This window comes from Ictalurus punctatus, chromosome 9 (genome assembly GCF_001660625.3).
Source record: "Ictalurus punctatus breed USDA103 chromosome 9, Coco_2.0, whole genome shotgun sequence".
NCBI lineage: Eukaryota > Metazoa > Chordata > Actinopteri > Siluriformes > Ictaluridae > Ictalurus > Ictalurus punctatus.
The window spans coordinates 24,739,603-24,766,441 of record NC_030424.2 but is presented as its reverse complement, the minus strand read 5'-3'; the positions used below and the strand labels follow the sequence as shown (position 1 = coordinate 24,766,441).

The window sequence follows — 26,839 nt, the reverse complement described above, 5'->3', positions numbered from 1 at the left end:
AGACAGTGATTCACTGCATGGATCTGATTTATGTGCAAGCATTTCCCTCCAGAATTTTTATTTTAAAAGACAAATGATTTGTGGGGTCAGATGGATGGTTTTTGCATAGATTCTGTGGTTTGTGTCATATTGCACTAGCCATATTGAGTGGTATGGAAGTATTTTGCAGACAAATTTCAAAAGCAATTGCAAACTATTTGCAATTGCATTTTCCTAATTGTGGACGCATAAATTGTGACAGAATGCAAATGAAAATGCAAATCGTGTATTACCGCTTGCATTGTTCTTTGCACGAACATACAGTGTCTGCCAAATTTCAAATGGAGATGCAAAGTCCATTTGCAGTTGCATTTCCCATGTCTTACGAGTTATGATCCTGTCATATCAAAATAGCAATAGCAATTACCCGTTTGATATGTCACTTCCTCGGGGTCGCATACGTAACCTGCCAAAATTCAAACGAAATATCAAGTCCCTTGCATTTGCAGTTGCGATGCCTTGCACATAAACCTGCCAATCAGTGTTGGGGGTGGGAGTACACTATGGGGCATGTTTGTATTTGTATGTGCTGTCAGTCACAGTCGACCTCATTTTAGGCTCTGTTTACACTAGTGTGTTTTCGTTTTAAAACGGCGTTTTAAAATGAAAACGATCCTCGTCCACACTGGCGTTTCCGCTGTGTTTCAGAAACTTTAACAGTCTCTAACATTACCCACACCTGTGAGATTTAGCCCTTGCTCTATCTCTACCTAAAGTGAATGATGCAGCCGCGTTTTAGTCCTTTAGTCTGTCCATCTCCCTCACCTCCTCATCTGGAAACGTTGCTCAAACAAATACAGTTCCAAATACAGTTCCAGTACCAGCATTCTGGAGTGTTTACTCGGGAGTGTCTCCACTACTTATGCATCGGACGTCTCATTAATATTACATTGAACTTGTCATACCTGTATTATGCCATTGTAACTGTGCTAGCAGTGTCCCTTAATGATGCTAAACTTCTCACAAGGATAATAAAGAAGATTATAAAGCACCAAGCACAAATTAGCACCAGAATCTTTAATCACATCATAAAAATATTTCAGGGTGGAGTTTTTCTTAAGGTCACCATCTATTAATGAGTATATGATTAAGTAACTTTGTTATCATAAGGTGCAGGAAGACCCTGCAGCTGTGTGTTGGTGACCCTCAGGCCCCTAGTCAATTAAACCATATGAGCAAAAGTCACTCAGTAATTTCAGTGTATGTAAGTGTCCTTGAATCATCAGTTCTCATGTCAGAGAGTAGGTTGCCTACAGATTTTCTGTACCACTGTGACACTTCCCTGTTCCCCAGCTGCATATGAAAGGCTCGAGTACAATTGACATAGGGAACCCAGGACCTGAGTGTCTGTGATCCCTCAAAGCTGTGTAATTGGTGTCACTGTGATGATGCCGTGCTCTCTGATTTATGCCAGCCCGGTCAGTCGACCAGTCAGTGTGACCATGACTGATCATTTCTCTCATTACTCACTCTGACATGGTGCCACTAAGGTGTGACGTGGAACAGCTGACCCCGCTGTTTCCTCACATCCACCAAAATCCGCTCATTTTGGGTGATCATACTGTCAGTAAATGGAAATAAATAAATAAATAAATAAACAATGTCAGATATAAACGAATACCCGGGGGGAGAGTGTACAGGAGAAAAATATCCTCTGTGCTGTTATTTAAGAAAGCAATGACACAGAAGTCACTGTTTCTGAATTTCATTACCAGTGAAACACCTGTATCTGTAGGAAAAGCATCTGATTGACAGAAACAGATGAAATGAATATGGTTTTAACAATAATCTACTCTCCCTAGTCGAAATCTCTGTCCAAATGAATTCATATTCTGCTGGATGGATTTTGTCAAGACCATGGATGCATGTGAAAGATGACCTGTGAGAAGGAAGGTAGCTAGCATGCTGTGTACCACATTTCAGGCATGGTGATGTATGACCAGTGTCCTCTCAGCATCTGTTGTGCGCTGGCATTTATTATGGGCGGTGGTGGAGAGCTTGGCTGGGGGCCGCAGGCAGGAGGGCAAAGTCTCTACACTTCAAATCGAGACAGATCTCCTCCTACACAACCATGACACCAGAACTAATGCTTACTCTTGTTTGGAGAGCTGCTCTGATTGAGCCCCATCTGGAGTATGGGCAGTGCGTGTGCCAGAAAACCGCAGACTGGCATCTGTTTGTGAGAAGAGGACAAGGTAGAGGTGGTCCGGTGCCTCTTTTGTCATCAGCAGTTTTCCTGTTCAAGTCATATATCAGAAGTTCTGTAATTGGGGTTGTTGGTGTGTTACGCCTTATACCACTTACACCACGCTGTCAAATTCTCATTTATGATTGGTCACAAGGTATTGACTAATTTACGATAACAGCACGGCTTAGACGTTATATAATATTACATTAATATGCTTGTTCTAACACATTATCATTTCTCTTGTAACAGTTTACAGAGATACTTGTGTATGATGCGTGCTTGTTGATATGATGAACTTTCCATTGAGGAGATGTTTATTTAACATTTAACAGTACTTTGTACAGTCAGAGGTAAAGCTGTAACTTTAAGTTCTCCATCATGTTAATGTCTTCAGTACAGAGGTATCTACAGTTTCTTGGTAAAACAGAGGGGGAAAAAAGAGGCTGGTGATAGCTACTACAATGTAAGTGATAAGAGGAACTTGTTTCACAGATGTTTCATAGAAACTTCATGTTGGACCACATTACACCACCCCATTGGTGATTATTTTCCTATAACAGTATGCCTTGCATTAGGTATTGGGAGGTTGGAGAAGCATAAACATTTAGGAGTAAGATGGAAGACAAACATACTGAACATTATATGATCCTCAAAGTCTTCCTATACTCAAAAAATTTTAAACGGATCATTCATGTGATTTGAATGATTTTGACTCATACTTGATTAGTATGGTTAACTCAGCACTTTAAATCCACTGCGTCACTATTGTATATCAGGTCATTATTCTGTATTTACGAACCTTTTATATCCTGTCATGACATTTAATTTCTAGTGTCTGTGTTTCAAGTCAAAATATGATAGACTGTGAGGCAGTAAAAGCATAAGGGAAGACACACACACACACACACACACACACACACACACACACACACACACACACACACACACTGAGCTCATTTCTTTTTTCATCTGCTTGCTTTTTGTCACAAGCGTGCTTCCCATTCATGAGCTCCCATTGGTACATACAGCATTCGAATTCAGCCTCATCTGAACTAAATTGAGAGCGAGATTGAATTTCCTTCTGAAGTCCATCCTAAGCCAGAGAAACCCGGTTAAGGGAGCTTTGCTGATTAATATCTGTCTGTGCCGCAGCTAGAGTGCATTTCATGTGTTGTTTTATTTAGCCTGTTCACACCATTTTGCATTTTCTGTATCTGTCACCGCACAATCATGACTCATCCATTCGTCTGTCCATCCCTCCTCTCCTGTTTGACATTGTGGCGTGGGCTCTGTATCATCTATTCCAGCAATCTGGAGAATACATAAATAATCCGCAGATACAAATATTTCACACATAGTAGCAAAAATAATCATATTCATCGCCACTCTAGGCCAGGGAATGTAGCAACCTGGTTTTATTAGTGCAAATGTAACAAACTTCAGTTTGAGGTGGCAAAGCTTGTATGCAAATCAGTAAGGCAATTATTTTTGTTTGCTCTCCTGGTGGAGCCGGGCTGGTATTGCAAAGCAGGAGCAAGGCCATTTGTATTCCAGACAGAAACCGGCCACACCTGGCTTTGTTCCAGACGACCCCTGACACGATGAGGTAACCAAGCGCTCAATCTCATGATAAACGAGGTTGGGGTCACTCTGACATTATAGGTTCATTAACCCAAAGTGGACTCTCTTTATAGGTCTTCACCACCGCCTTGGCCAAATCAAGCACAGCATCACCAATGAACTAACAACTATGGCTGCTATAAATCAGCACCATTATTTATCACCTCTCTAACGGATGAGTCATTTTAGATTTACTAGTTACATTTATGTAATGTCTGCACCATTGGGAATATCATTAATCTGCAAATAGTCTACTCCTGCTGTGCCCTGTTTCACTCTGAGGTGGTTATTTACAACCTACCAAATTACTGTTCTTGTGTCACAACAGAATGCAATCGTATGTGCAACCAACAATAATCTTAGAAAGTTATTTATCATAGAGAGATAGGAGATGAATTTTTAGCAAACATTCCGCAAATATATTTACAAAGCCAATATGAGGCACTTGTTAAAAAAAAAAAAAAGCTCAGGCTTATGATGACCTCCTTCTATTAGCAGTGTGCTGCCAGTTGCGACAGATGAGACTTCCCTGGCAGGGATATTCCCACTCAACGTCTTAGATCCTGGCTGCTCTCAGTGTTTTTTTTTTTTCCCCCGTTTTTTTTTCTTAATGATCTGGCCCCATCAGAGAGGAACTTAACGTGCAGGAGGAATCATTTGCCATTTTGAATTTGCAGATTTATGGCCTATAAAGGCTCCATGCCAGTGCCATTTACAGGTCCCCCCAATGCTTTATAGCCACAACCCTTATGTCAAGATATCCACAAACCACCCTAGACTGTGCATTAGTATTCATTGATATTGTTGCAGTCTAATTACCTTCCTAGTTGTTGTGTACTGAGATCAGGAAATGAGTTCTGCCGAAGCCTGGAAATACAATGCCCTCCACTAATATTGGCACTCTTGGTAAAGATGAGCAAAGAAGGCTGTGAAAAACTGTCTTTATTGTTTAACCTTTTGATCTTTTGTTTAAAAAAAATCACAAAAATACTCTACTCTCATGGATATTGTCACATTGTTCCCCTTGCACTGTATTCAGCACTCATTAACGACCTGACGGTGCATGCTTCGGGGGGGTTTTTTGTGACTTTGACTTTGTTTGCATTTGACATGTGTGTTCTGTTATGGATTATATGTCTTGTCTCCACCCCTGTATTGTCATTGGTTGTCACCGCACAAACCTTACATGTCATCAATGTAATCAGCTGTTCTGTGTTATCTCCTTGATTTCATTTGGTAGTTAAACCCCTCGTGTGTCTTTCTTCGATGTTGTTGTCTTTGCAAAGTACTGTTGTGATCTGTTCTATATTAAACATGCTGATTCTCGTGCTTTGTTTAGTGGGTTCAGATTTTGTTTTTAGCTTAGCGTTTCTCGATTCCAGTCCTAACCCAGTTTACACTTGCTTGCCAGTCGTCTGACTCTTTGCTTGTTTTGACCACGGTTTTGCTTTTTGACTTGGATTTATCTGCCTTTCTCTCTCCAATAAAGCTCTTAACTGCACTTGAATCCGCCCTATAACTCATTACATGTCAGATATCAAACAATTGCAAACAAATACAGGTTTATTAAAATATCTTTAAGTATGTATGCAACAATTATTGGTGCCCTTTTAGTCAATATTTTGTGCTGCCTGTGTTTGCCAGATAACAGCTCTGAGTCTTCTCTTATAATGCCTGATGAGGTTGGAGAATACATGAAAAGGGATCTGAGACTGTCCCCCCATACAGAACTCCAGATCCTTCAAATTTTGAGGTCCATGCTGGTGAATTCTCCTCCTAAATTCGCCCACCTCCTCTCCAGTATGTGTGTATATATATATATATATATATATATATATATATATATATATATATATATATATATATATATATATAAACCGGAGAGGAGGTGGGCGAACTGAAGAGGAGAATTAGATTCTCCCAGTGTTCAAATACTCATTAGATTAATTAAACAAATGTTTGTTTATATATATATATATATATATATATATATATATATATATATATATATATATATATATATATATATATATACGGGTAAGTAATTGCCCCTAAAGCTACTTGATTACTGTCTAGGCATGCTAAACATAACACTTAATGCCATCAGACAAATATTCAGTAAGGAGCTTATTAGGGAAAAATTTAATCCAGAACATTAGAAATGGTTTCAAAAGGCATTTCTAAGATTGTTGAATCCATCTTTTTTTTTTTTTTTGATAAACCTGTGTTGTGTTTGCAATTGTTTGTTATCTACGAGAGCAGAGTATTTTTTGTGAATTTCCTGATCAAAAGATCAAAAGGTTAAACAATAAAGACAATTTTTCACAGCCTTCTTTGCCCATATTTACCAAGGGGGCCAATATTAGTGGAGGACACTGTAGCTATAGTGGCTTTAATTCAAAGCGTTGAAAATATTTAGATATTAAATCCTGGCTAGCATAAAGGTAACCATGTTGAATGTGACTGTACAACTTTAAGGATCTTTTGTTCTCCTTTTTGATATAAACCTTGAAAAAAAAGTATGCATATTATCCACGGAAACACCTCCACCCCTTTTGTCAGACCAAAACTTTCTTTGCAGATCAATAGATCTGAATCTACTTATATTCATATCTGTACTGTATTCTTATATTCCTGGAATTAAAACAGCTGTTCTTAGGTACAAGTCTATAGAATCCAGGTGCTATCAATATCAACTGAAGCAAGGGTTAGACTTGGGCATAACCTGTTTTTGGGAATATGATGATTTTAATGATTGTCACTGTATGTATGTACATCCATCCATCCATTTTTTGTATCGCTTAACCTACACAGGGTTGTGGGAGAGCCTGGAGCCTATTTCAGGGAACTCGAGGCACAAGTTGGAGGACACCCTAGATGGGGTGGCAACCCATTGCAGGGCACAATTGTACAGATATTCACACACTATGGACATTAAAACACATGTTTTAGACTGGGGGAGGAAACCGGATTAACCGGAGGAAACTCCCAAAGCACGTGGAGAGCATGCAAATTCTGCACAAAGGGCAGAGGTGGGATTTCAACCCCCAACCCCAGAGGTGTGAGGCAAACCTGCTAACCTCTAAGCCACCTTTAATATTCATAGTTCACCTCAGTTGACAAGCCATGTCACATTATAACCGTTATGTGACATCAACATATCAGAAATACACCACTACAATACAAAGACAGACTGGAAAGTAGCATAAAAGAAACTTGTTAACAAAAATGTCACTTGACTCAGGTGTTATGTCAATTTCAGATCGAAATTTAAGAAAGCAGTCTAAAGTTCTGGGAATGGGGATCATCGTTTTTAAATATTTATATTAGTCAGTCATTTTTGGTTCCAGCTCCACCTCTTGCAACGCAATATTCCTCTTCCTGCTAGTAACAGGAGCTTTTCAAGGCACATGATAAAGAATCTTAGAAGAAATGATTACAAATGACTTTCTTTTTAATTTCATGGTTTATCTGCCTATTGCTCTGTCCTTATCTGGAGGAATCATTTATCTGAGCTGTCTGCTGCCTTGAAAATTGTCAAACGTTATGTTGGTCCCCATTCATTTTCTCTGATACACATCTGAGACACAGTTTCGCTCTGTGAAATCAATGCCCCATCGTTATTTGGAATTTACATTTAGCATTAGGGTAAATTTGCTTGAATAATTGAAATAATTTCTAGCTCAGCAGAGGCGAAATAGAAACAGAAAGTTCACAAACACATGCACTAAATTGATTGCTATTTAAATTGTCTCAATTGAAGCAACTGGGAAATCGTTATGGGGCTGTCAGCAAGAAAATAGTTTAGAAAATAACTTGAAGAACATGAGGAATTTCTAGTAAATGAATATAGACTGATGGAAATTAGTGCTGTTGTAGGCTAACAATCCTGAACATTCCTATTGACTGATATCTAAGGGGGTATTATTACACATTCCAGGCTATTAAGACATTGGATAAATGAGGGGTGTAAATGAGGATAAATGGCAAATAAAACCCCTGTCCTTGGTCATTTGGTAAGTCATCAGTTCTAAGACCAGGACCTGTATGACATATCCGGAAATTGTTTCAAGCTTTGTTGAATAGTGTCTGCCTCCTTTCTTCCTGCTTTCCACTTTAATAGCAATTTAGCAAAGAGTTCTAGGTTTGCCAACTGAAGAAACTAACACCCCCCCCCCCCCCCCCCTCTCTCTCTCTCTCTCTCTCTCTCTCTCTCTCTCTCTCTCTATATATATATATATATATATATATATATATATATATATATATATATATATATATATACACACACACACACACACACACACACACATATGTTTTACCCTGAGTGATTTCCAGAAGTCCTTCATCTTAATGAGATAGATTTCCAGAGAGGTGGGGAAATCATGGCGGTAAAGTGACTGAAGTTTAACTTTAACCAAATAAGAAGTGAAGTAATTTGAAAATAGCAAATGGAGTGAGAAAAAGTGACATGTAATCCACTCCACCTAACAGGGAAATGTTCATGGTTTTTGGTTCAACATGGTTTTTGGTTCCTCTGTGCAGCTCCTGAGCCAGTTGGTGATACTCACTGTGCTGTTATGAAGTATTTGATTCCCCCCAGATTAGAACATCAACACTGTTTTCACCATTCTATTGAGGCATGTCTAACACTTAACGCCCATCAAATAGGCATCAGAAAGCAAAACATTGAGCAAAACATTATTTTCAGCTCATTCTGACACTGGTAGACAGTGAAGCACATAGCTGCTGTTATACACATGCTTTTCCATTGAGAACGTTTATTTTTTCGTATGTTATTTGGTCAAATGGCTGGTTGTGAATATGTTCTAGCCTGAGCTTGTACTGATGCTACTTGTGAAACATTGGCATCCAGCAGTAAAGTGTTGATAGGTATCCGTAGACCAACATAGAGTGATTTGAGTGATGAGAGATGAAAAATCACTTTTGGTCCAAATACAAGGTTAAGGAGAAAAACATATTCTGTCCTTTGCAGTGACGAGTTAAAGACCCTTTATAACTGATGCAGCAGGAAATTAAGTGTTGGATAAAACCCCTCAGAGCAGTGTCTATGAAAACAAGTCTATTGTGTTTAAAGGTGGAAAACACTAAGTGTAAAATCATTATTCACAGCTGTTTATGTTTTACCTTTTGATTTCATTGTATATTTAAACCCCTGTATTTCTTTGTTCTGGACGAGTATATTCTTTCTGTATTTTGCCGCCAGAGCCACCCTAAGCCTTTGTTCTGTGTTCTCATTTCTGGTTCTTGATCTTGTCCCTAGTTTCTTGTTTTGTACGTTGCCTTGCCTTGTTTATGCCCATTTGTAGATCGCCTGACCCACACCTGTTCTTTGACCCCATTTTTGCCTATCGTTTGGATTTGTCTGCTTGTCTCTAATAAATAAAAGCTCTAACTGTACTTGCATCCGTCTCTAACCCTGTTTACTTGACAGTTGGTAAAAGCGACCTGTGTCTGAATGCACGTTGTGATGACGTCATATGACGCATCTTGGTCAAAATCTGTGGAAAATCTGTGGTAATTCTGAAAAATTGCAAGCTCCTCTGAATATTGCAGAGTTTGCTTGATTTTTCATTAAGTTTGCTGACCGCAAAATCCTGACAGAACTGATTTGTGTTGTGAAATATTTCAAAATAGAGCTGACCATTATTCATGTTATTTATATGTCATTCGTTATCTATTCGGAAGAACACACAGTGTCAATAGATTACCTAATCATTTAGCGAATACCAATTCCTCCCATTATCTCAGTTGCATTCTCTTGCTTACAGATGCTTTTTTGTGTTGCCCTTTTAGTCATTTGAACCTTGAAAAGGGCTCATGTATCATTTCATTTCACTGGGTTCAAAGTCTCCCTGTGTGATTTAATGGTAATTATTGCCCTTTTCCTCCAAAATGACAAACTATATTCATTTACATTCACGAACAGAAGGAAGAGCTCTTAAATGGCCTTTAAATGTAGCCACTTCCTGCAGTGTACAGTCATGCAACATTAACAGAGCCGGATGCGATGGATCTTAACAGGAGCAGCTCATTAGGCAGAGACTTCTTCTGGATGACCTAGATCACTTCATGGAACATTGGCTGATACACACACACACACACACACACACACACACACAGTTACAATCACTGCAACTAGAAGCATAAATCGAAGGATGAGCCAAAATGTCACATATTCTAAACTCTGGAAATGAATACATGAATAAATAATATTTCTTTTTAACATGATAGTGAAGCTGGATGAAAGTCTTAACTTGTTTTGGAGAAGCTCTTACCTCTGATGACCTTTGTTAGCAGGCGCGTTCTTTCTTCCCATAGCACATGCAGTGAGACAGATAAATGTGAAAGCTTTGTAAACTCTTCAGTACTAGCAAAGCAATGATGAAGCAAGACAAATGCACTGTAGTGTGCACTCACTGAGTGAAGAATAATTCACTCAGCATGTTACGAAGAGCCAAGAAAAAAGTGTGTGCACACACATACTTACACACACACACACACACACACACACACACACACACACACACACAGAGAAGGCACACATTCATAAGCCACCTGGGGTTTCAACCCACAATCCTCTGATAAGCAACAAAATCCCACTTGCCCTTTTAGAACCCCACTGAGTATGAGAGAAGTGTGCGGTTAGATTGTAACACACTGAATATGCAAATCAATTCAAATAAAACAGTCCGAGACAAACCACAAGAAGAACTTGTTCGATCGGAGCAGTTTGAATACATGAAATACTACAATTTATTCCATGCCAACTGTGGTAATTATGCATGAGCAGCAATGTTCAAAAACGAATGTGTAATGAAGCAATATATAGTTGTGTATATAACACGAATAACCCTAAATAACAAATCTTTACAACTGTGGTGAGCAGAAAAGCATTTCAAAATGCCCAATACATTGATAAAATAACAAAAGACCACATCAGGTTCCACTCCTTTCAGCCAAAAACAGGAAAGAGGCTGCAGTGGGCACAGATCATTTTCTAATCTTCAAATGTCCAGTTTTGGCAAACCTGTGCTCACTGTAGCCTAAGATTACTATTAGAGACTTTAAGCAATGGAATGGTAACGGCATTCTGACGTTGTATTGCGTATGTGCGACTTTAACTGCCACTTCGTGACGTTCTATTGTAATTCTCTCCTACGGGAGAATAGCTGGTTTGCCGTAGTCGTTACAACATGACAGATTAGGCAAGAAAATGTTATGTTTTATGGTATATGACATTGTAATTGCATCAGTATATGATTGTACCATTAGTCTTTTATTTAGTCTGTGTTGATATGTTTTAAGATTAAGCTAATTTTAAGTCTCTGACGTGAAATTCATTTCGGCATTCGTCTTCTTCCATGTAATCAAGATTAAAAGGCATGTACTATATTTCTTACATGGTAAAAATCTAGGTTTTTAGACTTGTTGGCATCATACAAGAGAAACGTTCTTCTTATAACAATAGATTATTATTTAATGCCAAAAGCAATCATTCTCTTGCTTTTTTAAATGACATTTTCTGTATTTCAATAAATGACTGAATGCTACGTTGCGCCGTCTTGTTTCCGGTTGCTTAGTGAGTTTTACGTTCTCCGCTACGACAGCTTATAACAGCTTGTAACAGCTTGCTTCCGGTCGCCATAGCCGTTCTATTCACAGCTGTTGCTGAAAGTCCCTATTCTTGTTTGACAGGAGTGGAACTTCATAATAAGCTGTCACGACTGCTGAAAAAAATGTTATCCTCTCATCAAACAATCTATGCATACAGGAAAATACAGAAAAAAAATCTCATTTGGCAACTGAATGGAAACAAATAATTTTTAAACCACATCTGTACAATAATATCTTGGTAGTGCTTGAATAACAATGTATCAACTGAGATGAGAATTTCTAAACTACTTAATTCATATGCCTAGCAAACTGGGTCATTCTTACAACACAGGGATGATTAAGTCTCTCTGTGGAATACTTCCTGTATGCTTTGTGTAGAAGGTATATACTGTAGTAGATTCATGAAGTAGCATATAAATAGTAAATAATGGCCCTTGAAAATGATTAAACCATTTTAAAATGGTTATTCACTCAAAAAAGAAGGGGGAAAAACCCAACAAATATAATCCATCCGTGTGTTCTGTGTACTCATTAGTTAACCCTGTGCAGTCTATGATGACGCACGTGTCATTAAAACTGCTCGGACAATTTTCTTTGCACTTCATGTCTATTCAATAAATGCACCCAAATAGCCCTGACTTGTCTCTCATGATTAGGGACAGTACGTTTAGCTTTTTTCTTATCTGTCTGACTGGTGTTTAAAAAAAGTCAACAGTTTGAAACATTTGCATACCCAAGACCTTGAAGAACAAAATTTAGTGACGTAAAGGCTACAGCTAAAGTAGATAACTAGTGTTCCCTTTCAAAAGGAACTGAACATTGTGTGAGCTTCACACTGTGGGAAGTGCCCTCGTGTGTGACTGGTATCTGAAGTCTGTGTGACATCACGCCTATTTATAGTCAGGTGACATGACAGTTTTGCACGTCACATGACTATAAAACGGCATCTGTGAACCACGTCATAAGCCTTATTATCTTCAGTGAAAGACTGCATACCGGCTATTTGTGTAAACGCTTGGAAAAAAAAGACTCCATTTCCTCTATTTTTTTTTTTTTTTTTTTAATGTATATCTTTACATTTCTATCCCTTTAAAAAAAAGTTTAGGAAGTGTGTTAGACCTTGCTCCTATTTCTTTATGGGGAGGACAGGCACACTTTCTGAATTAAGTGTCTGGGGTGGAGTATGCCACAACAGGCCTTGAGGGGGCTGACTGAACACGTTGTTAACGCTTTACAATCAGGCATCTCTGCTTGTGCCTCGCTCTTTTCTTGGCCGAAGGAAGTTGGGTTTCAGAGCCTCGCAGATCTAGACCAGCCACTGCCAAGGCATCCAGCCGGCTGACGTCCTGGGGAGCTCATATGGATCTGGAAAAGGAGTTGGAGATGAGCGGGCTCTATCTCTTGCTCTGTCTTCTGGGTCCGGCTCTCTACCGGATTTTGGAACTTGCATCGTGCCTCCTCCTTCCGGTATGGAAGGTCAACCCAACCTCTCTGATTCTGAGGAGCCAGAGGGGGGAGCAAGTGCACTAAACACGGAGAGCAGCTCAAAAGCATATAAAGAGCTGCTTGAAGTGATTACTAGGGATGTAGAGAAACTTAATCTAGACTGGCCCAGGGAAGATGAAGTGGCTCATAGCAGGCTGGATGAGCGCTATCTCCCCACTTGATATAAATCTCCCTCCCACCACAGAAAACCCCTTTTTCCCAGAAGTGCATGATGAATTATCGCACTAGCCATGTTTATAACCCTGCAATGTTGGATTATATGGCCATCGTGGGGAATTAACAGCACGGGTATTTGGCTATGACAAAGGTGGAGGAGGTGCTTGCGAGCTACCACTGTCCAATGATGGCAGGAAATTTATGGGGGCCGACTTTGCCATCCAAGCCATGTAAGGCCACCAAGGCATTGGTTGGAAAAGCCTATGCAGCAATGGGTCTTGGTTGTGGGTGACTGCATACAATGGCAGCACTAGAGTGAGGGAGGCACAGAAGGCAAATGTGGTGGCCCTCTGCCCCCTGCGGAGAGCCAGGGGGACCAGATGGCCACAGTCACAGCCTGCTAGTAGGCCTGATCTGAGAATGATTATAAATACCAAGCGGACAAAGAAGCAGCGGTCCTGATGGGCCACAGAGGGAAGTATCAGGGGACGTGAGGTTGTTAGGGCAGTTAGCCTCCAGTATTACTGTAGGGCCTCCCCTAGCCAGTGTCATCCCAAGCTTTCAGTGTTCTCTAGTCAGTGAGCTGTCACAGGGCAATGGAAATCTGATGCTTTCCCTCCAACAGAATGTGGCAGAGTTAACATCACTAAAAGACCATCTAACAGCGTGGAAACTACTGCCAAATGTGTCTCCATGGATTCTCTCCACCATAGAAAAGGGTTCCCACATCCAGTTCAGAGCTCGACCACCCCAGTTCAGAGGTGTGCTCAGCAAAATAGTCAGCACCGAGTAGAGTCTGACGTTAGCACAGGAAGTAAGATCCCTAGCCCAAGGGGCCATAGAACATGTATCCCCTTTCCTGAGGGAGGGAGGTTTTACATCCGTTATTTCCTGGTCCACAAAAAAGATGGGAGCATACGGCCGATTTTAGATGTGTGCCATCTGAACCGTACTCTTCGGACATACAGGTTCAAGATTTTGACTTTCAAACTTATCGTTCCATAGATTCAGTTTGAGGACTGGTTTGTGACGATAGCTCTAAAAGACATTTTCCCCATAGAAATATTGCCCAGTTACATGAAGTTCCTGAGGTTCCTATTTAGATGCAATGTGTACCAATATCAGGTTATTCCCTTTGGTCTAGCTTTATCCTCTTGCACCTTCAGGAAGTGCATGGATGCCGTTCTGGCTCCCTTGCGACTACAGGGCATCCATATACTAAAGTACCTGGATGACTGGTTAATTCTAACATGATCCAGGCTACAACATCAAGATGTTGTTCCTTTCTACATGAGGATCCTGTTGCTCAGGTTGAACCCCAAGAAAAGCATTGTCCAATGCAGAGGACAACTTTTCTGGGGGTTATATTGGATTCTACTATGATGAGGAAGTTTCTATCCCCAACATACGTTTCTATCGCCAACAATTTTATCAACATTGAGTAAGATAAAGCTGGATCTGGGCATCCCCTCCAGTCTCTATGAGAGACTTGTTGCTTATAGCAGTAACAGCCAATGTCATACCTATTGCACATGAGAGCATTTCAGTGGTGGCTGAAAAGTTGTGGGTTTCATCCGAGGACGAAACACCGGAGAGTAATCAGTGTCACACCGCAGTGCCTACATGCTCTGAAAATTTGGAGGTGTTCCCGGTTTCTAGCCTTGCGTCACACTCTCAGGGCGTCTCCTTATTGCAAGACAGTAATGACAGTTGCCTCCCTCATGGGCTGGGGTACGATCTTAGATGGCTGTCCAGCTCCCAGTCTCTGGAGCGGCCCTCATCTGCTAATAGCACCTTATTGGCCAGTTCGAATATGGTTCAATCCCTGGGAGATTCCCATTCACAGGGATCTAATGTCTTAAGCCAGATGGTTGATCTATCACCCTCGGCCAGAAATATGGAAACTGTGGGTCTGGCCCCTGAGAGGCACCAGCTCATAGATTCTGGTCTCTCAACTGAGGTTGTAGAGACCATGTTGAATGAGAGAGCACCATCCACAAGAAAATTGTATGCATTGAAGTGGCAACTTTTTGTTACATGTAGAGGTGTTGAGGTGACCTGTTACATGTTACTAACAAGTCATGTGACTTGTTAGTGTTACAAGGTCTCTGGTGTGAATGGGGAGCAGGTGTATTAAATTTGGTGTCATCGCTCTCACACTCCCTCATACTGGTCACTGGAAGTTCAACATGGGACCTTATGGCAAAGAACTCTCTGAGGATCTGAAAAACAGAATTGTTGCTCTACAAAAAGATTGCCAAGACCCTGACACTGAGCTGCAGCACAGTGGCCAAGACCATACAGCGGTTTTACAGGAGAGGTTCCACTCAGAACAGGCCTCGCCATGGTCGACCAAAGAAGTTGAGTGCACGTGCTTAGCATCATATCCAGAGGTTGTCTTTGGGAAATATGAGTATGAGTATGAGAAGTGTGAGTATGAGTATGAAAGTATGAGTGCTGCCAGCATTGCTGCAGAGGTTGAAGGGATGGGGGGGGGGGGGGGGGGGGGTCAGCCTGTCAGTGCTCAGACCATAAGCCGCACACTGCATCAAATTGGTCTGCATGGCTGTCGTCCCAGAAGGAAGCCTCTTCCAAAGCTGATGCACAAGAAAGCTGCAAACAGTTTGCTGAAGACAAGCAGACTAAGGACATGGATTACTGGAACCATGTCCTGTGGTCTGATGAGACCAAGATAAACTTATTTGGTTCAGATGGTGTCAAGCATGTGTGGTGGCAATTAGGTGAGGAGTACAAAGAAAGTGTGTCTTGCCTACAGTCAAGCATGGTGGTGGGAGTGTCATGGTCTGGGGCTGCATGAGTGTTGCTGGCACTGGGGAGCTACAGTTCATTGAGGGAACCATGAATGCCAACATCTACTTTGTGACATGTGACATACTGAAGCAGAGCATGATCCCAGCATGTGTTCCAGCATGATAACGACCCCAAACACACCTCCAAGACCACCACTGATTGCTAAAGAAGCTGAGGGTGAAGGTGATGGACTGGCCAAACATGTCTCCAGACTTAAACCCTATTGAGCATCTGTGGGGCATCCTCAAACGGAAGGTGGAGGAGCACAAGGTCTCTAACATCCACCAGCTCGATGATGTCATCATGGAGGAGTGGAAGAGGACTCCAGTAGCAACCTGTGAAGCTCTGGTGAACTCCCAAGAGGGTTAAGGCAGTGCTGGAAAATAATGGTGGCCACTCAAAATATTGACACTTTGGGCCCAATTTGGACATTTTCACTTAGGGGTGTACTCACTTTTGTTGCCAGCGGTTTAGACATTAATGGCTGTGTGTTGAGTCATTTTGAGGGGACAGCAAATTTACACTATTACACAAGCTGTACACTCACTACTTTACATTGTAGCAAAGTGTCATTTCTTCAGTGTTGTCACATTAAAAGGTATAATCAAATATTCACAAAAATGTGAGGGGTGTACTAATTTTTGTGAGATACTGTACCTATAGTATATCCTAGTTAACAAAGTGACCCATAAGAGGGTGGAATGAAGGGGGGGGGGGAGCAGAGATGTATATGAGTACTACAAACACTAAATTCCCAGTGTGTTAAGTATCCCAATGTAGTAATTTTAAAAAATGACAAATTCAGCCCTGGTGTTCATTAGCACAATAAATTTTATAGAGAGTGAAAAAAACACCTTAAATAAGATATCTGTGCTGGCTTGCTGGTTTGGTTAATTCTGGAGCAATGCCCTTTTGTCCTTTGCAATTAGTCGCCTCAACAAAGGAACAGCAGAGCGATTTACTGAGTCCCCAAAGAGGACTGTTTGTTATTACATTTTTGTGCTGAAGTGGATTCAGGCTATACTATGAAATAGAGATGAAATATTTAACAGCTCTGACATTGTCTACTAGTGTTAAATAATGCATTTCAGCTAATTTTGTGGTTTTACCTCTCATCTCTCATTCACAACAATGTCTGTGTGTTACGTTATTCAATGTATTTCTGTTTGCTCTATGTGCCATTTGTGTGTCTATGTCAGTGGAGGGATGGGTTTCTTTTGTCTCCTCCCCCTTCTCTAGGCCCTGCCTACTGCATGTGTCACGTTTCGGCTTGCTAGTGGATGATCACGTCTTGTCCACGCCTGCTCCGGGCTTGTGCGCTAGGATTGGTTGGCTGCACGTTTCCGGAAGTGTACTTAAGCCTCATCAGTCTCCATCCCAGGGCAGATCATTGCCATTGTGTTGTGTATAGTGAGAAGTGCTTTTCGCCGGTGTATGACTATTTCGTCTGTGTATGACCCTATGCCTGTTCTGACTTAGTTTATGCTCTGCCCCCTTACGATTTGTGTGATACACTTGTATGTATATATATATATATATATATATATATATATATATATATATATATATATATATATATATGTATATATTACTTTGTTAATTAACATACTAATAGTCACCTCTGTAAATAGTGCACGGTTAAGAGTAATTTGTAGGAAGCCGGCGCCTTTTGTGTTGATTCTTTTTTTTTTCTCTCCTGGTTTTGGGTTAGCTAGGGAGTGAGGGAAGATGGTGTATTTTTGTTTTCTTTTCTTGTAGTTTAGTTAGTTTTTTTTGGTAAAGTTAGAGGGAATTTTTGTTTATTATTTTGGCCTGGCCGGCTTCTGAAGAGTGAACCACTATATATATGTAAAAGATGCTCTGTCTGGAGAATAAAACAAAGCAAATGCAATCTTGGTCTCGCCAACCCTTTTCTTTTTTTTTATTTTATTGTATGTTGCGGCCCGACCCAGACCGGGCCGTAACACTGTGACTTGTTGCCATGGTAAATGTTTCTCATATGTTTTCAAGTAATGCATTTTTTTGTTGTTGTTCTGTCAGGTTTGGGGTGTTCGTCAAAGGGAAAATCATGCCATGGAAGGTCTGAAAGCTACCATCCAGAGTTTGCATGGAGTCTAACATCAGCCGAGGATGTCTGGGCTGAGGATCATGGGGTCATGGACATTGCAAGAGGAAGTTCTCAGGGCTGGGAGGAAGGTAAGAGAGAGAAAAAAAATCTATTAGAATGCTAATGTGCCTTAACTGTTCTACATTATGAGATTTAATCCCAGGGATTGAGCAGTGAATAATTGGTTGAGGAGGAATGTGGCTCACTTGTTGACTTAGTAGTAGAGATTGGAGTAGTTCACTTTCTAGGAATAATTTCATTTCCCCTCACAAGGCTTGGAAGACATTATCAAACCCTAGATAAAGGTTTAATTAGGTGCAGTAGAACAGCTGCATAATGGAGGCTGTGTGTGCAGTGTACTGTATGCATCAGAGATAAGTATGTTAACAAAGGCTCATTAGATAGTCAGGTTGGAGAGAAGGTTTGGGGATTACATGCTCTTCAGGCACCACTCATGCACTTCAAAAGAAAATAGAGCAATGCCTCTCACTCTCTAAATTCACTCACCTCTCACTGTTTCTCCCAGAGTGCGCTTTTGGTGCCCTTGCACACCGAGTGATGTAGTGTTTCACTATTCTATTGATCAAAATGATAAACATCAAATATAAATTGCAGGGGAAAAGAATCAAGGGAAAAATTAGAAGGATTCGTTTGGCCATAGGTTCACTACAGAGAGGGATTAAATACATTAATACATAAACAGAGAGATGGATGGATGGAGAGACAGACAGACAGAGAGATAAATAGATAGACAAACAGATAGATAGACAGAAGGGTGGACATATGTTCAGAAAGTCAAATATACAGACAAGCAGATAGATGAGTGGATGGATAGATGGATGGATGGGCAAACAGACAGATTTTTTCTTCAGGCACACCAGTCTAATAAATGATGAGGTCCATGTGAGGTAACCAGCCAGAACTAGGTTGATCATGCCTAGATGACTGAAACACGTTCTTTCATAAAAAGAGAAACATTTTTTAAGCTTAGAGTTTTAAACAGCCCAGCCTGGAATATCTCAGATGTGTATAGCAGTATTATAGAAGCACCCTTGAGCAAAGGAAATTAAAATGTATATTCATATTCTCCACCCTGTTGTGCGAGTTGTTGTTCAGTGAGCTTGCAGTGAATGACTCCTTCCAGGCCTCCACATACATCTTAAGGCCCATTTACGCACCAAGGGAAAAGAGACGATGGGAAACTTGATGAATGTGAAGCATAGAAATGCCAGGGCTATTTACTTTTTTCTTTATGCTGCTGTTTCTGCTGTCTTCAGGAACGTGTTTTGGGGCCTCGATGTAAGAGAGAAGGTCTGGTGAAGGTGCACGTGGTCTAGTAGCCATAGTGGGGTTAGAGGGGAGTTCTTCCGAGCTTTATGTGGCATGTTTTCTATTCTATTTGCCACCAGCCACCACAGTGTTGCATAATTCATTGTGTATAATTAAAAAATAACAATAATAACAATGTTATAGGTTACAGGAGATTCACATGTCCTGGTTTTATCATGGGTTCTCCAGTTTTTTTCTCCCAGAATCTGACCAGCAGTGTTAAGTAACTAACCAACTTTTCATCTGTTAGATAACTAATCTTAACCCTCAGCTCCCCCCTGTGGCATAAATATACGGAATATTCTCAGGCAATAAGAAAAAAAGGACTTAACTAACGTAGCTCACTTTGTTAGTAAAACAGACTTCATTAGCTTCACTGTATTTGTTAACTAAACTAGCTAGTTAGCTTCCAAGTACAGTTAGCCTGTTCATTTTTTCAGCTTTTTGTTAGCAAAACAGTTTTTGTTAGCCCCATTAAACTATGTTAGCATCACTGTATTTTTCAGAGTCGCACAAGCTTGTTTCTAAAATTGACACTTTCTCACAAAAGCACATCCTTGCAGTTGATCATAACTTCAACAAAAATCATTACATTATCTGAGTAGCTAAAGTGCTACCAATTAACACTTTATGCAAAAACAGGTAATGATCCAGTCAGTTTACAGAGTTACAATGCTGCTGATTGTATTAGCTGTCCTTTATGAGGATGGCTATGTAGTTGCTTGAATTTATTATACCATTCAATCAGGATTTATTTATTTAGTTAATATATTTCATTTTCCTCCAGGCATTTAACACGTGGGAGCTAGATGTTATAACAAGGTTCATGGAACAGGGAAAATCAACTAGGGATCATGAACAGTAGCATATGCAATACCTACACAAGAAAAAAAACAACAACAACATGTACACAGTGAGTGAGAATACATAACCACAAGACACAGGGGAAATACACTAGATGATGAAACCAGTGATTAGGGAAAATGGCAAATGAGAACCAGAGCAGAACTGTTTGCTAGGCAAATATCTTGTTTTATAAACAAAGCCATTTTTTTCTTATACTCAGATATTCAGAATTATCTAAAACAACAACAAGCAAGCTAAAGAATATAGGCAAGTTGACATGTTTAGTGTGTGACTCTTTGAAACCACGTTCATGCTAAGTATCTGATCTGGGGAAACTGGCACACATACTCACAGGCACCCATATTGTGATTTTCTCTCACCCTACAGGTGCCCAGTTTGTGCCAATTAGCTACATTCTCATGCTTAGTGCTGTTAATTGCAGCTCTATAGAGTCCTGACTGGCTCACTGCAATGGCGTGAGTGGGAATCAGAACTAATAAATGGATGGAACAGATGCAGGGGTCGATTATGGGGAATTAATTTCAGAATATCTCAGGGTTCTGGAGAGTGTTTATTCTGCAAGGCGATTGAACAGGTGGAAGGGAGGGACATTGGCTCATTTCGTTGCCAAATCCGAGGTCGAGGAAATCTGCATAGACAATTGCAGAGTGAATAACAGTGCCTTGAAGCCAGATAAGAGTGCACAATGTAGATAAAGCAAAGAACTGATAATACTCTCCATTGGCTCTGTCCTACACTGGTGCTTAAACCTGAGAAAAATGAATACAACTCTTACTTTCTTTCTTTCTTTTTTTCCAGTATACAGTGGCATGGGGCTAATTTGCACCCACTCATATGTGGTTTAGACTGTGAATGATTACACATTGATTTTTGATCATGCGTGTCAAGCCCAGAAGGCAGCAGATGGCTGATAAAAAGCATGGGAAGGTGAAGCATGAGAAAGTTGAGCATCCTCTGTCCACTGGCTTCATTTATTTGCTGGCTTGATCTGCCTTGAGCTTTTCATGATTCCAGCCATGTCCAGCTCTGCTCTAGGCTATGAGGGTTTTGTTTGCCTGTCCATGTGCATGTGGCCACATGCAGTGGTTTTTAAATGGGCCCATGGCGTGAGCACACCCTACCCAGAGAAATTTTGACAGAGACATTTTTGTAATAGTCATGACTGTGTTCCTGGTTTGGTGGGCATAATTCAGACTTTGGAAATGTGGGTTAAAATTCACTAGGAATTAATTATTCATATATAGTTAATCTTTTATTATTCTCCAGGCTTTCGTTTTCTTGCTTCTCAGAATAAATAAACATTTTCCATGTGGGAATTACATGTGCATAGGGTAAAAAAACCCCAATGCATTTACATTCAAACTTATTAAAGACTTGAGTGAAACACCTTGGAACACCCTTCCACGCAGATTCATTCTATCATTCATTTAGAGATATTATCTCTCCAGGGGTGTCCTGGCTCTGCCCCAGGCACTCCCAAACCTCTATATTTAATCAGTAGACCACTATGAACATTATTCAGAAGGCCTCATTCTTCAAAGTGATGGCTTCCCTCACCACTAATGTGGTGGAACAGCATATCCTCGGGTCACAGGGGCACAGGTTCTTGCAGATGTCTTTGCGATTGAGGACATGAAGATGACCCATCTGCAACCTCACTTGGTACAAAGAAGTCCTTTCGGAGGTGGGAGTTAAATTCCTCTGAAACCTCTGCCAGACACTCCCAAGCAACCTGAAAGACACTCTTGGTGGCCTATGTGGCCTATCTGACCCTCTGCTCAGATGTGTCCATCAAGGGTGGTCCTCTTGGGAGCATTAAGCATTACGTTTCCCCAAAGTACACAAGCTTTATTCAATACGACAAGGTATCAATCCACAAAGGGTACAAACCTTTCTAGCAAATATCTTTGTTGATCTTATTGGAAATCAACATGGCTTGTGCAAACATATGTACATATTTCCAAATTACCTTGTATAATAAGTCTCAGGAGTAAATTCTCCACTTTATATACTGGAGTGGCAGTTCTGAAGTTCTGACTGGCAGCACCTCAAGTCTCTAAATAAAGTTTAAAGAAAAATACTTTTTGCTTTGTTTGTTCTCTTACACTCTCGTGTGAGGAATTATAACAGACTAAAGACTTACAGACAGTAGTGAAGTATCTGGCTCCCTCTGCTGAACCCAGGCCACCTAACCTATCACCTCCTTAGCAAACCGACATATATTACAAATTATATGTCAAAGATGGAGAGTTAAATTATTTAAGATTATCCTGTTATATGTGTAGTTGACATTAACCTTCAAAATTTTGAGGACACTATGAATGGATTGACTGATTGATTGACTGTTTGATTGAATGACTGATTTTTTTTTATGTGTAATGTTTGATTTTCAACAGCCCTAAACACACCTTAAACCGAGACACATTTGGAGAGAAGGAAGACGGTAATGTCTAATAGAATGTTCTGCCCAGTCATGCAGCCTTAAACCAATTAAGATGCTCTGAGAGGAGTCAGATCATTTTTAAAACCCCATTTTCTCCCAAATTTAGTCATCTGCCAGTTCCCACCCACCAGCCAGCTCTCAACTATTATACAATAGCTACTAACTGGGGAGGGGGAAGCTGACCACATACTTCCTCCAACACACGTGAACCCTGCCAACTATGTCTTTTTAAACTCCTGACCATGTTGTGTCACATAACACACTTAAGCTTTATCTGCTCTCTTCTGCATACATGAGCTCACAGATGCTCACATTTGGCTAGTCACTGTGATTAAAATGGAGGAGAGAGTGTACCATTTGTCCTACCCAGAGAGTATGGCAAATTTTGCTCCCATGGCTCCTGGCCATGGATGGCTATGGCATTGTCAGGATTCATATTCACTATCTCCCTTCAGTACTGCGATTGATTTTCTGTTACACTACTCAGAACCCTCATCAGTCTTTTATTCTGACTGATCACCTTCATTCTATGATGAAACACTTCTATCCTGATGGTAGTTGTTTCTTCCAGGATGATGTCAGCTGCAACCACAGGGCACGAAGGGTCAAGATATGCCCTTATGACCTAATGCCAAGATATGCCCAATTAACTGGTAGTTCCATTATAAACATCACTGCCTCCTTTCTCTTCAAATATATCTCACATATCTTTAAGATGTTTGTGGGGTTGTTGAAAATCAACCATTATTTGAGTATTTTTTTTTAAAAAGAGAGAGAATGTGTCTTAAACCTTTAATTAGCAGTATAATACAGTGCAGCTGAATTGTGAGGACATCTGTTGGAGACCTAAACACATTGGCTGGCTCTGGCAATCAATGACTGCCATTGAAGGGATGTTGTGACTAATCATTTTAAATTTGTTGACATTTTAGACTAAAGGGCAGCTTTTTGACATTGCTGGAGGCAATGCTTTGACAGCTAGTTCTGATATATTTATGAGCGGTCTCATAAGTACAAGCTTATCTTTCTTGCTGGTCATGCCGTGCTTGGCATATAATGTCAGCATTTACAAAAAACTGATCTTGGGCAAAAAAGTTTGTTTGAATCAATGCATTTTCAGAATGTTCAATTGGCACCTTTCCAAACCATAGACATTTGAAGAAAACTACATTTTCAGGATGATTTGTGTATATCTTCTACCCTATAGCTTCTCTATTGCACTGGAGGCTTATATTCAGTTTCCTCCTTTCTTTCTGTGAGATTCAGTAGGCAGGAAGTGATGCATTTTAAATGGCACGGAGACAAGGTACACACGGTTTCTTCTGACTGTCGTTATCCATGCAAATATTCACTCTGTCCAATCTTGCGGGGAACACCATTACTAGGAGTTTCATATTGTGCTGTTGAAGTTTTGAAGCCTTAAGTATCTTGCTGAGCATAATGTTAGTTTATGGCAGTGTGGTGCCAAGCCAGACTACAACTGCCTCCAATTGAGAATTTTACTCTGTTGTTTTCATTGCCATTAATTTTTGCACCATGCAATTTGAGATGGCTTTATAAAAACCATGCACAGGTTGCCCTGGTAAAGACAGGCTATATGCCAGTATACTGTCCTCCAAATTAGACACCATGGACCGTATTCAGACTTGAGTTATGCACACATCATGAGGAGTTGATACTGAAGATCTGCACATGGTACTCAGACCTCAAATGTTACTACAGGCGTGGACATTACTTGTACAGTTACACAGGAGTTGCTCAATGAGTTTGATAAAGGGGTGTATCTCAGTTACATTGCCCTCCACTAATATTGTCACCTTTGGGAAATATGAGCAAAGATGGTTGTGAAAAATTGTCTTTATTGTTTAAACTTAAAATTCACAAAAATACTGTGCTCACATGGATATCAAACAATTGCAATCAAAAAGAAGGATTTTATCTTTATCTTTGTTAAATATAGGTGTTCAACCCAATTAATTAATATGAAAATAATATATTTGAAGTATATTCCCATTGATATTTTACTTTTTTTAGTACACCTGGGTGACTAAGTACAAGAAATTGTTCAACCATGCCTTCCTGTTTCACATAGGTACAAATATAAGGTAATACATAGGCCAAATTCCAAATTCCCTTAGTCATTCATAACAATGGGTAAGACCAAGGGATATAGCTGTGATCTGTGGCAAAAGGTTGTTGAGCTTCACAAAATGGGAAATGGCTATAAGAAAATAGCACAAGCATTGAAAATGCTAATTTCCACCATTAGGGCAATAATTAAGAAGTTCCAGTCAACTGGAAATGTTATGAATCAACCTGGAATTGGACGTGAGTCTGTATTGTCTCAATGCACTGTGAAGAGGATGGTTCGATTGGCCAAAAAATCTCCAAGGAAATTTGCAGACGTTAGTTGCGTCTTGGGGTCAGAAAGTTTCAAAACTACAATCCGAAGTCACCTACATCACCACAAGTTGTTTGGAAGGGATTAAAGAAAAAAAGCCTGTACTCTCATCCAAAAACAATTCATGTCTTCAGTTTGCCAGATACTAATGGAACTTCAAATGGGATCGGGTTCTATGATCAGATGAAACCAAAATAGAGCTTTTTGGCAATAAACACCAGAGGTTGGCTTAGTGGTTAACACATTTGCCTCACAGCTCCCGGGTTGGGGGCTTCTATTCCTGCCACAGCCCTATGTGTGTGGAGTTTGCATGTTCTGCCCATCCTACATGGGTTTCCGCCGGGTACTCCTGTTTCCCCCCTCAGTCCCAAGACATACACGGTAGTCTGATTGGCATTTCCAAAGTGTTTGTAATGTATGAATGTGTTTGTGAGTGTGCCCTGCAATGGATTGGCACCATGTACTTGTTCCCGATGCTCCCTCGGATAGGCTCCAGGTTCCCTGCAACCCAGCAGGATAAGTGGTATAGAAATGGATGGATGGAACACCAGAGGTGGTTTTGGCGCCCACAGAGAGGTAGCCATTTGGAACTGTACCTAATGCCCACGGTAGTATGGTAGTGGCTCTTTAATGTTTTGGTGCTGTTGTTCTGCCAGATGACCTGGACATTTTGTTAGGATACATGGCATCATGGACTCTGAAAACCTGATTATGGGAAGTGAAAGCCTGAATGCCTCTGCCAGAAAGCTTAAAATGGGCCATGGTTGGATCTTCCAGCAGGACAATGATCCAAAACATACATCAAAATCAACACAAAAATGGTTTACTGACCACAAAATCAAGATCCTGCCATGGCCTTCCCAGTCCCCTGACTTGAAACCCATAGCAAACCTGTGGGCAGGGGCAGACTTAACCATTAGCCAAAGGTTGGCAAAAGCTTGGGAATACCAAGCTATCCCCAAAATGCTGCATAAACTTATGGTTAAGAAAGTTGTTTTTTTTAAGTTTCGCTAATTAATTATGTTTTTCTAAAAGTCCATACTCTAAAATGCCATCAGAATGCTTGATTCATGAGTGTCTCAGGCCCCCCCTTAGTACCCACTACATTGGACTATTCCACAGTTTTACTGTGCATCTGCGGAAATGTTTCAGGAAGAAAGATGCCAACTCGTACAAACGTCGGCGATGTCGCATGTACTATATGTACAGACAGAGTAAAAATGACGCGAAGCTACCCCAGCAGTGATGAAAAAAACAGAAAGCAGGTGGAAAGCAAAAAGTTTATTTATTTATTTATTTATTTATTTATTTTTATCAGAGACTGTGAAGTGTTTTAAATTAACAGATTTTGCCTTTGGCATGAAGGCAAGTTGCAGTTCTGCATTACAGATTATTCTTGCATTACAGTCAAAGAACAGCGAGGCTGGAACAGGCAGCAGGGTTCTCCCTCTCTCTCTCTCTCTCTCCCTCTCTCTCTCTCATACACCGGGACATGCTCTTTCAAATCTAAATTTTTCTCCACACACACACTCACACACACACACACACGCGCACACACACACAAACATACTCTCTTATGTATACACCCCTCTTCTCCTCCTCCTCATTCCCTCCTAAAGCTCTGCTGACCTGCTACCAAATGAAGCAGTAGGTGAGTTTAATATCACACGATGATAGTGTGACATTGTTGTGGAATCATGTTCAGTGCTACTTCAAAGAAATATGTTTAAATAT

At 40.4% G+C, this 26,839-nt stretch overlaps 1 protein-coding gene across 1 annotated transcript in view; it reads left to right on the top strand.

The window, feature by feature from the left end:
* The window catches only part of alk (ALK receptor tyrosine kinase), a 438,375-nt gene that overhangs the window by 206,950 nt on the left and 204,586 nt on the right, over positions 1-26,839 (top strand). Inside the window, exon 3 of the mRNA XM_017477116.3 lies at positions 17,999-18,154. Coding sequence (XP_017332605.2) covers positions 17,999-18,154 — 156 coding nt within the window. The remainder of the gene's footprint in view (positions 1-17,998; positions 18,155-26,839) is intronic.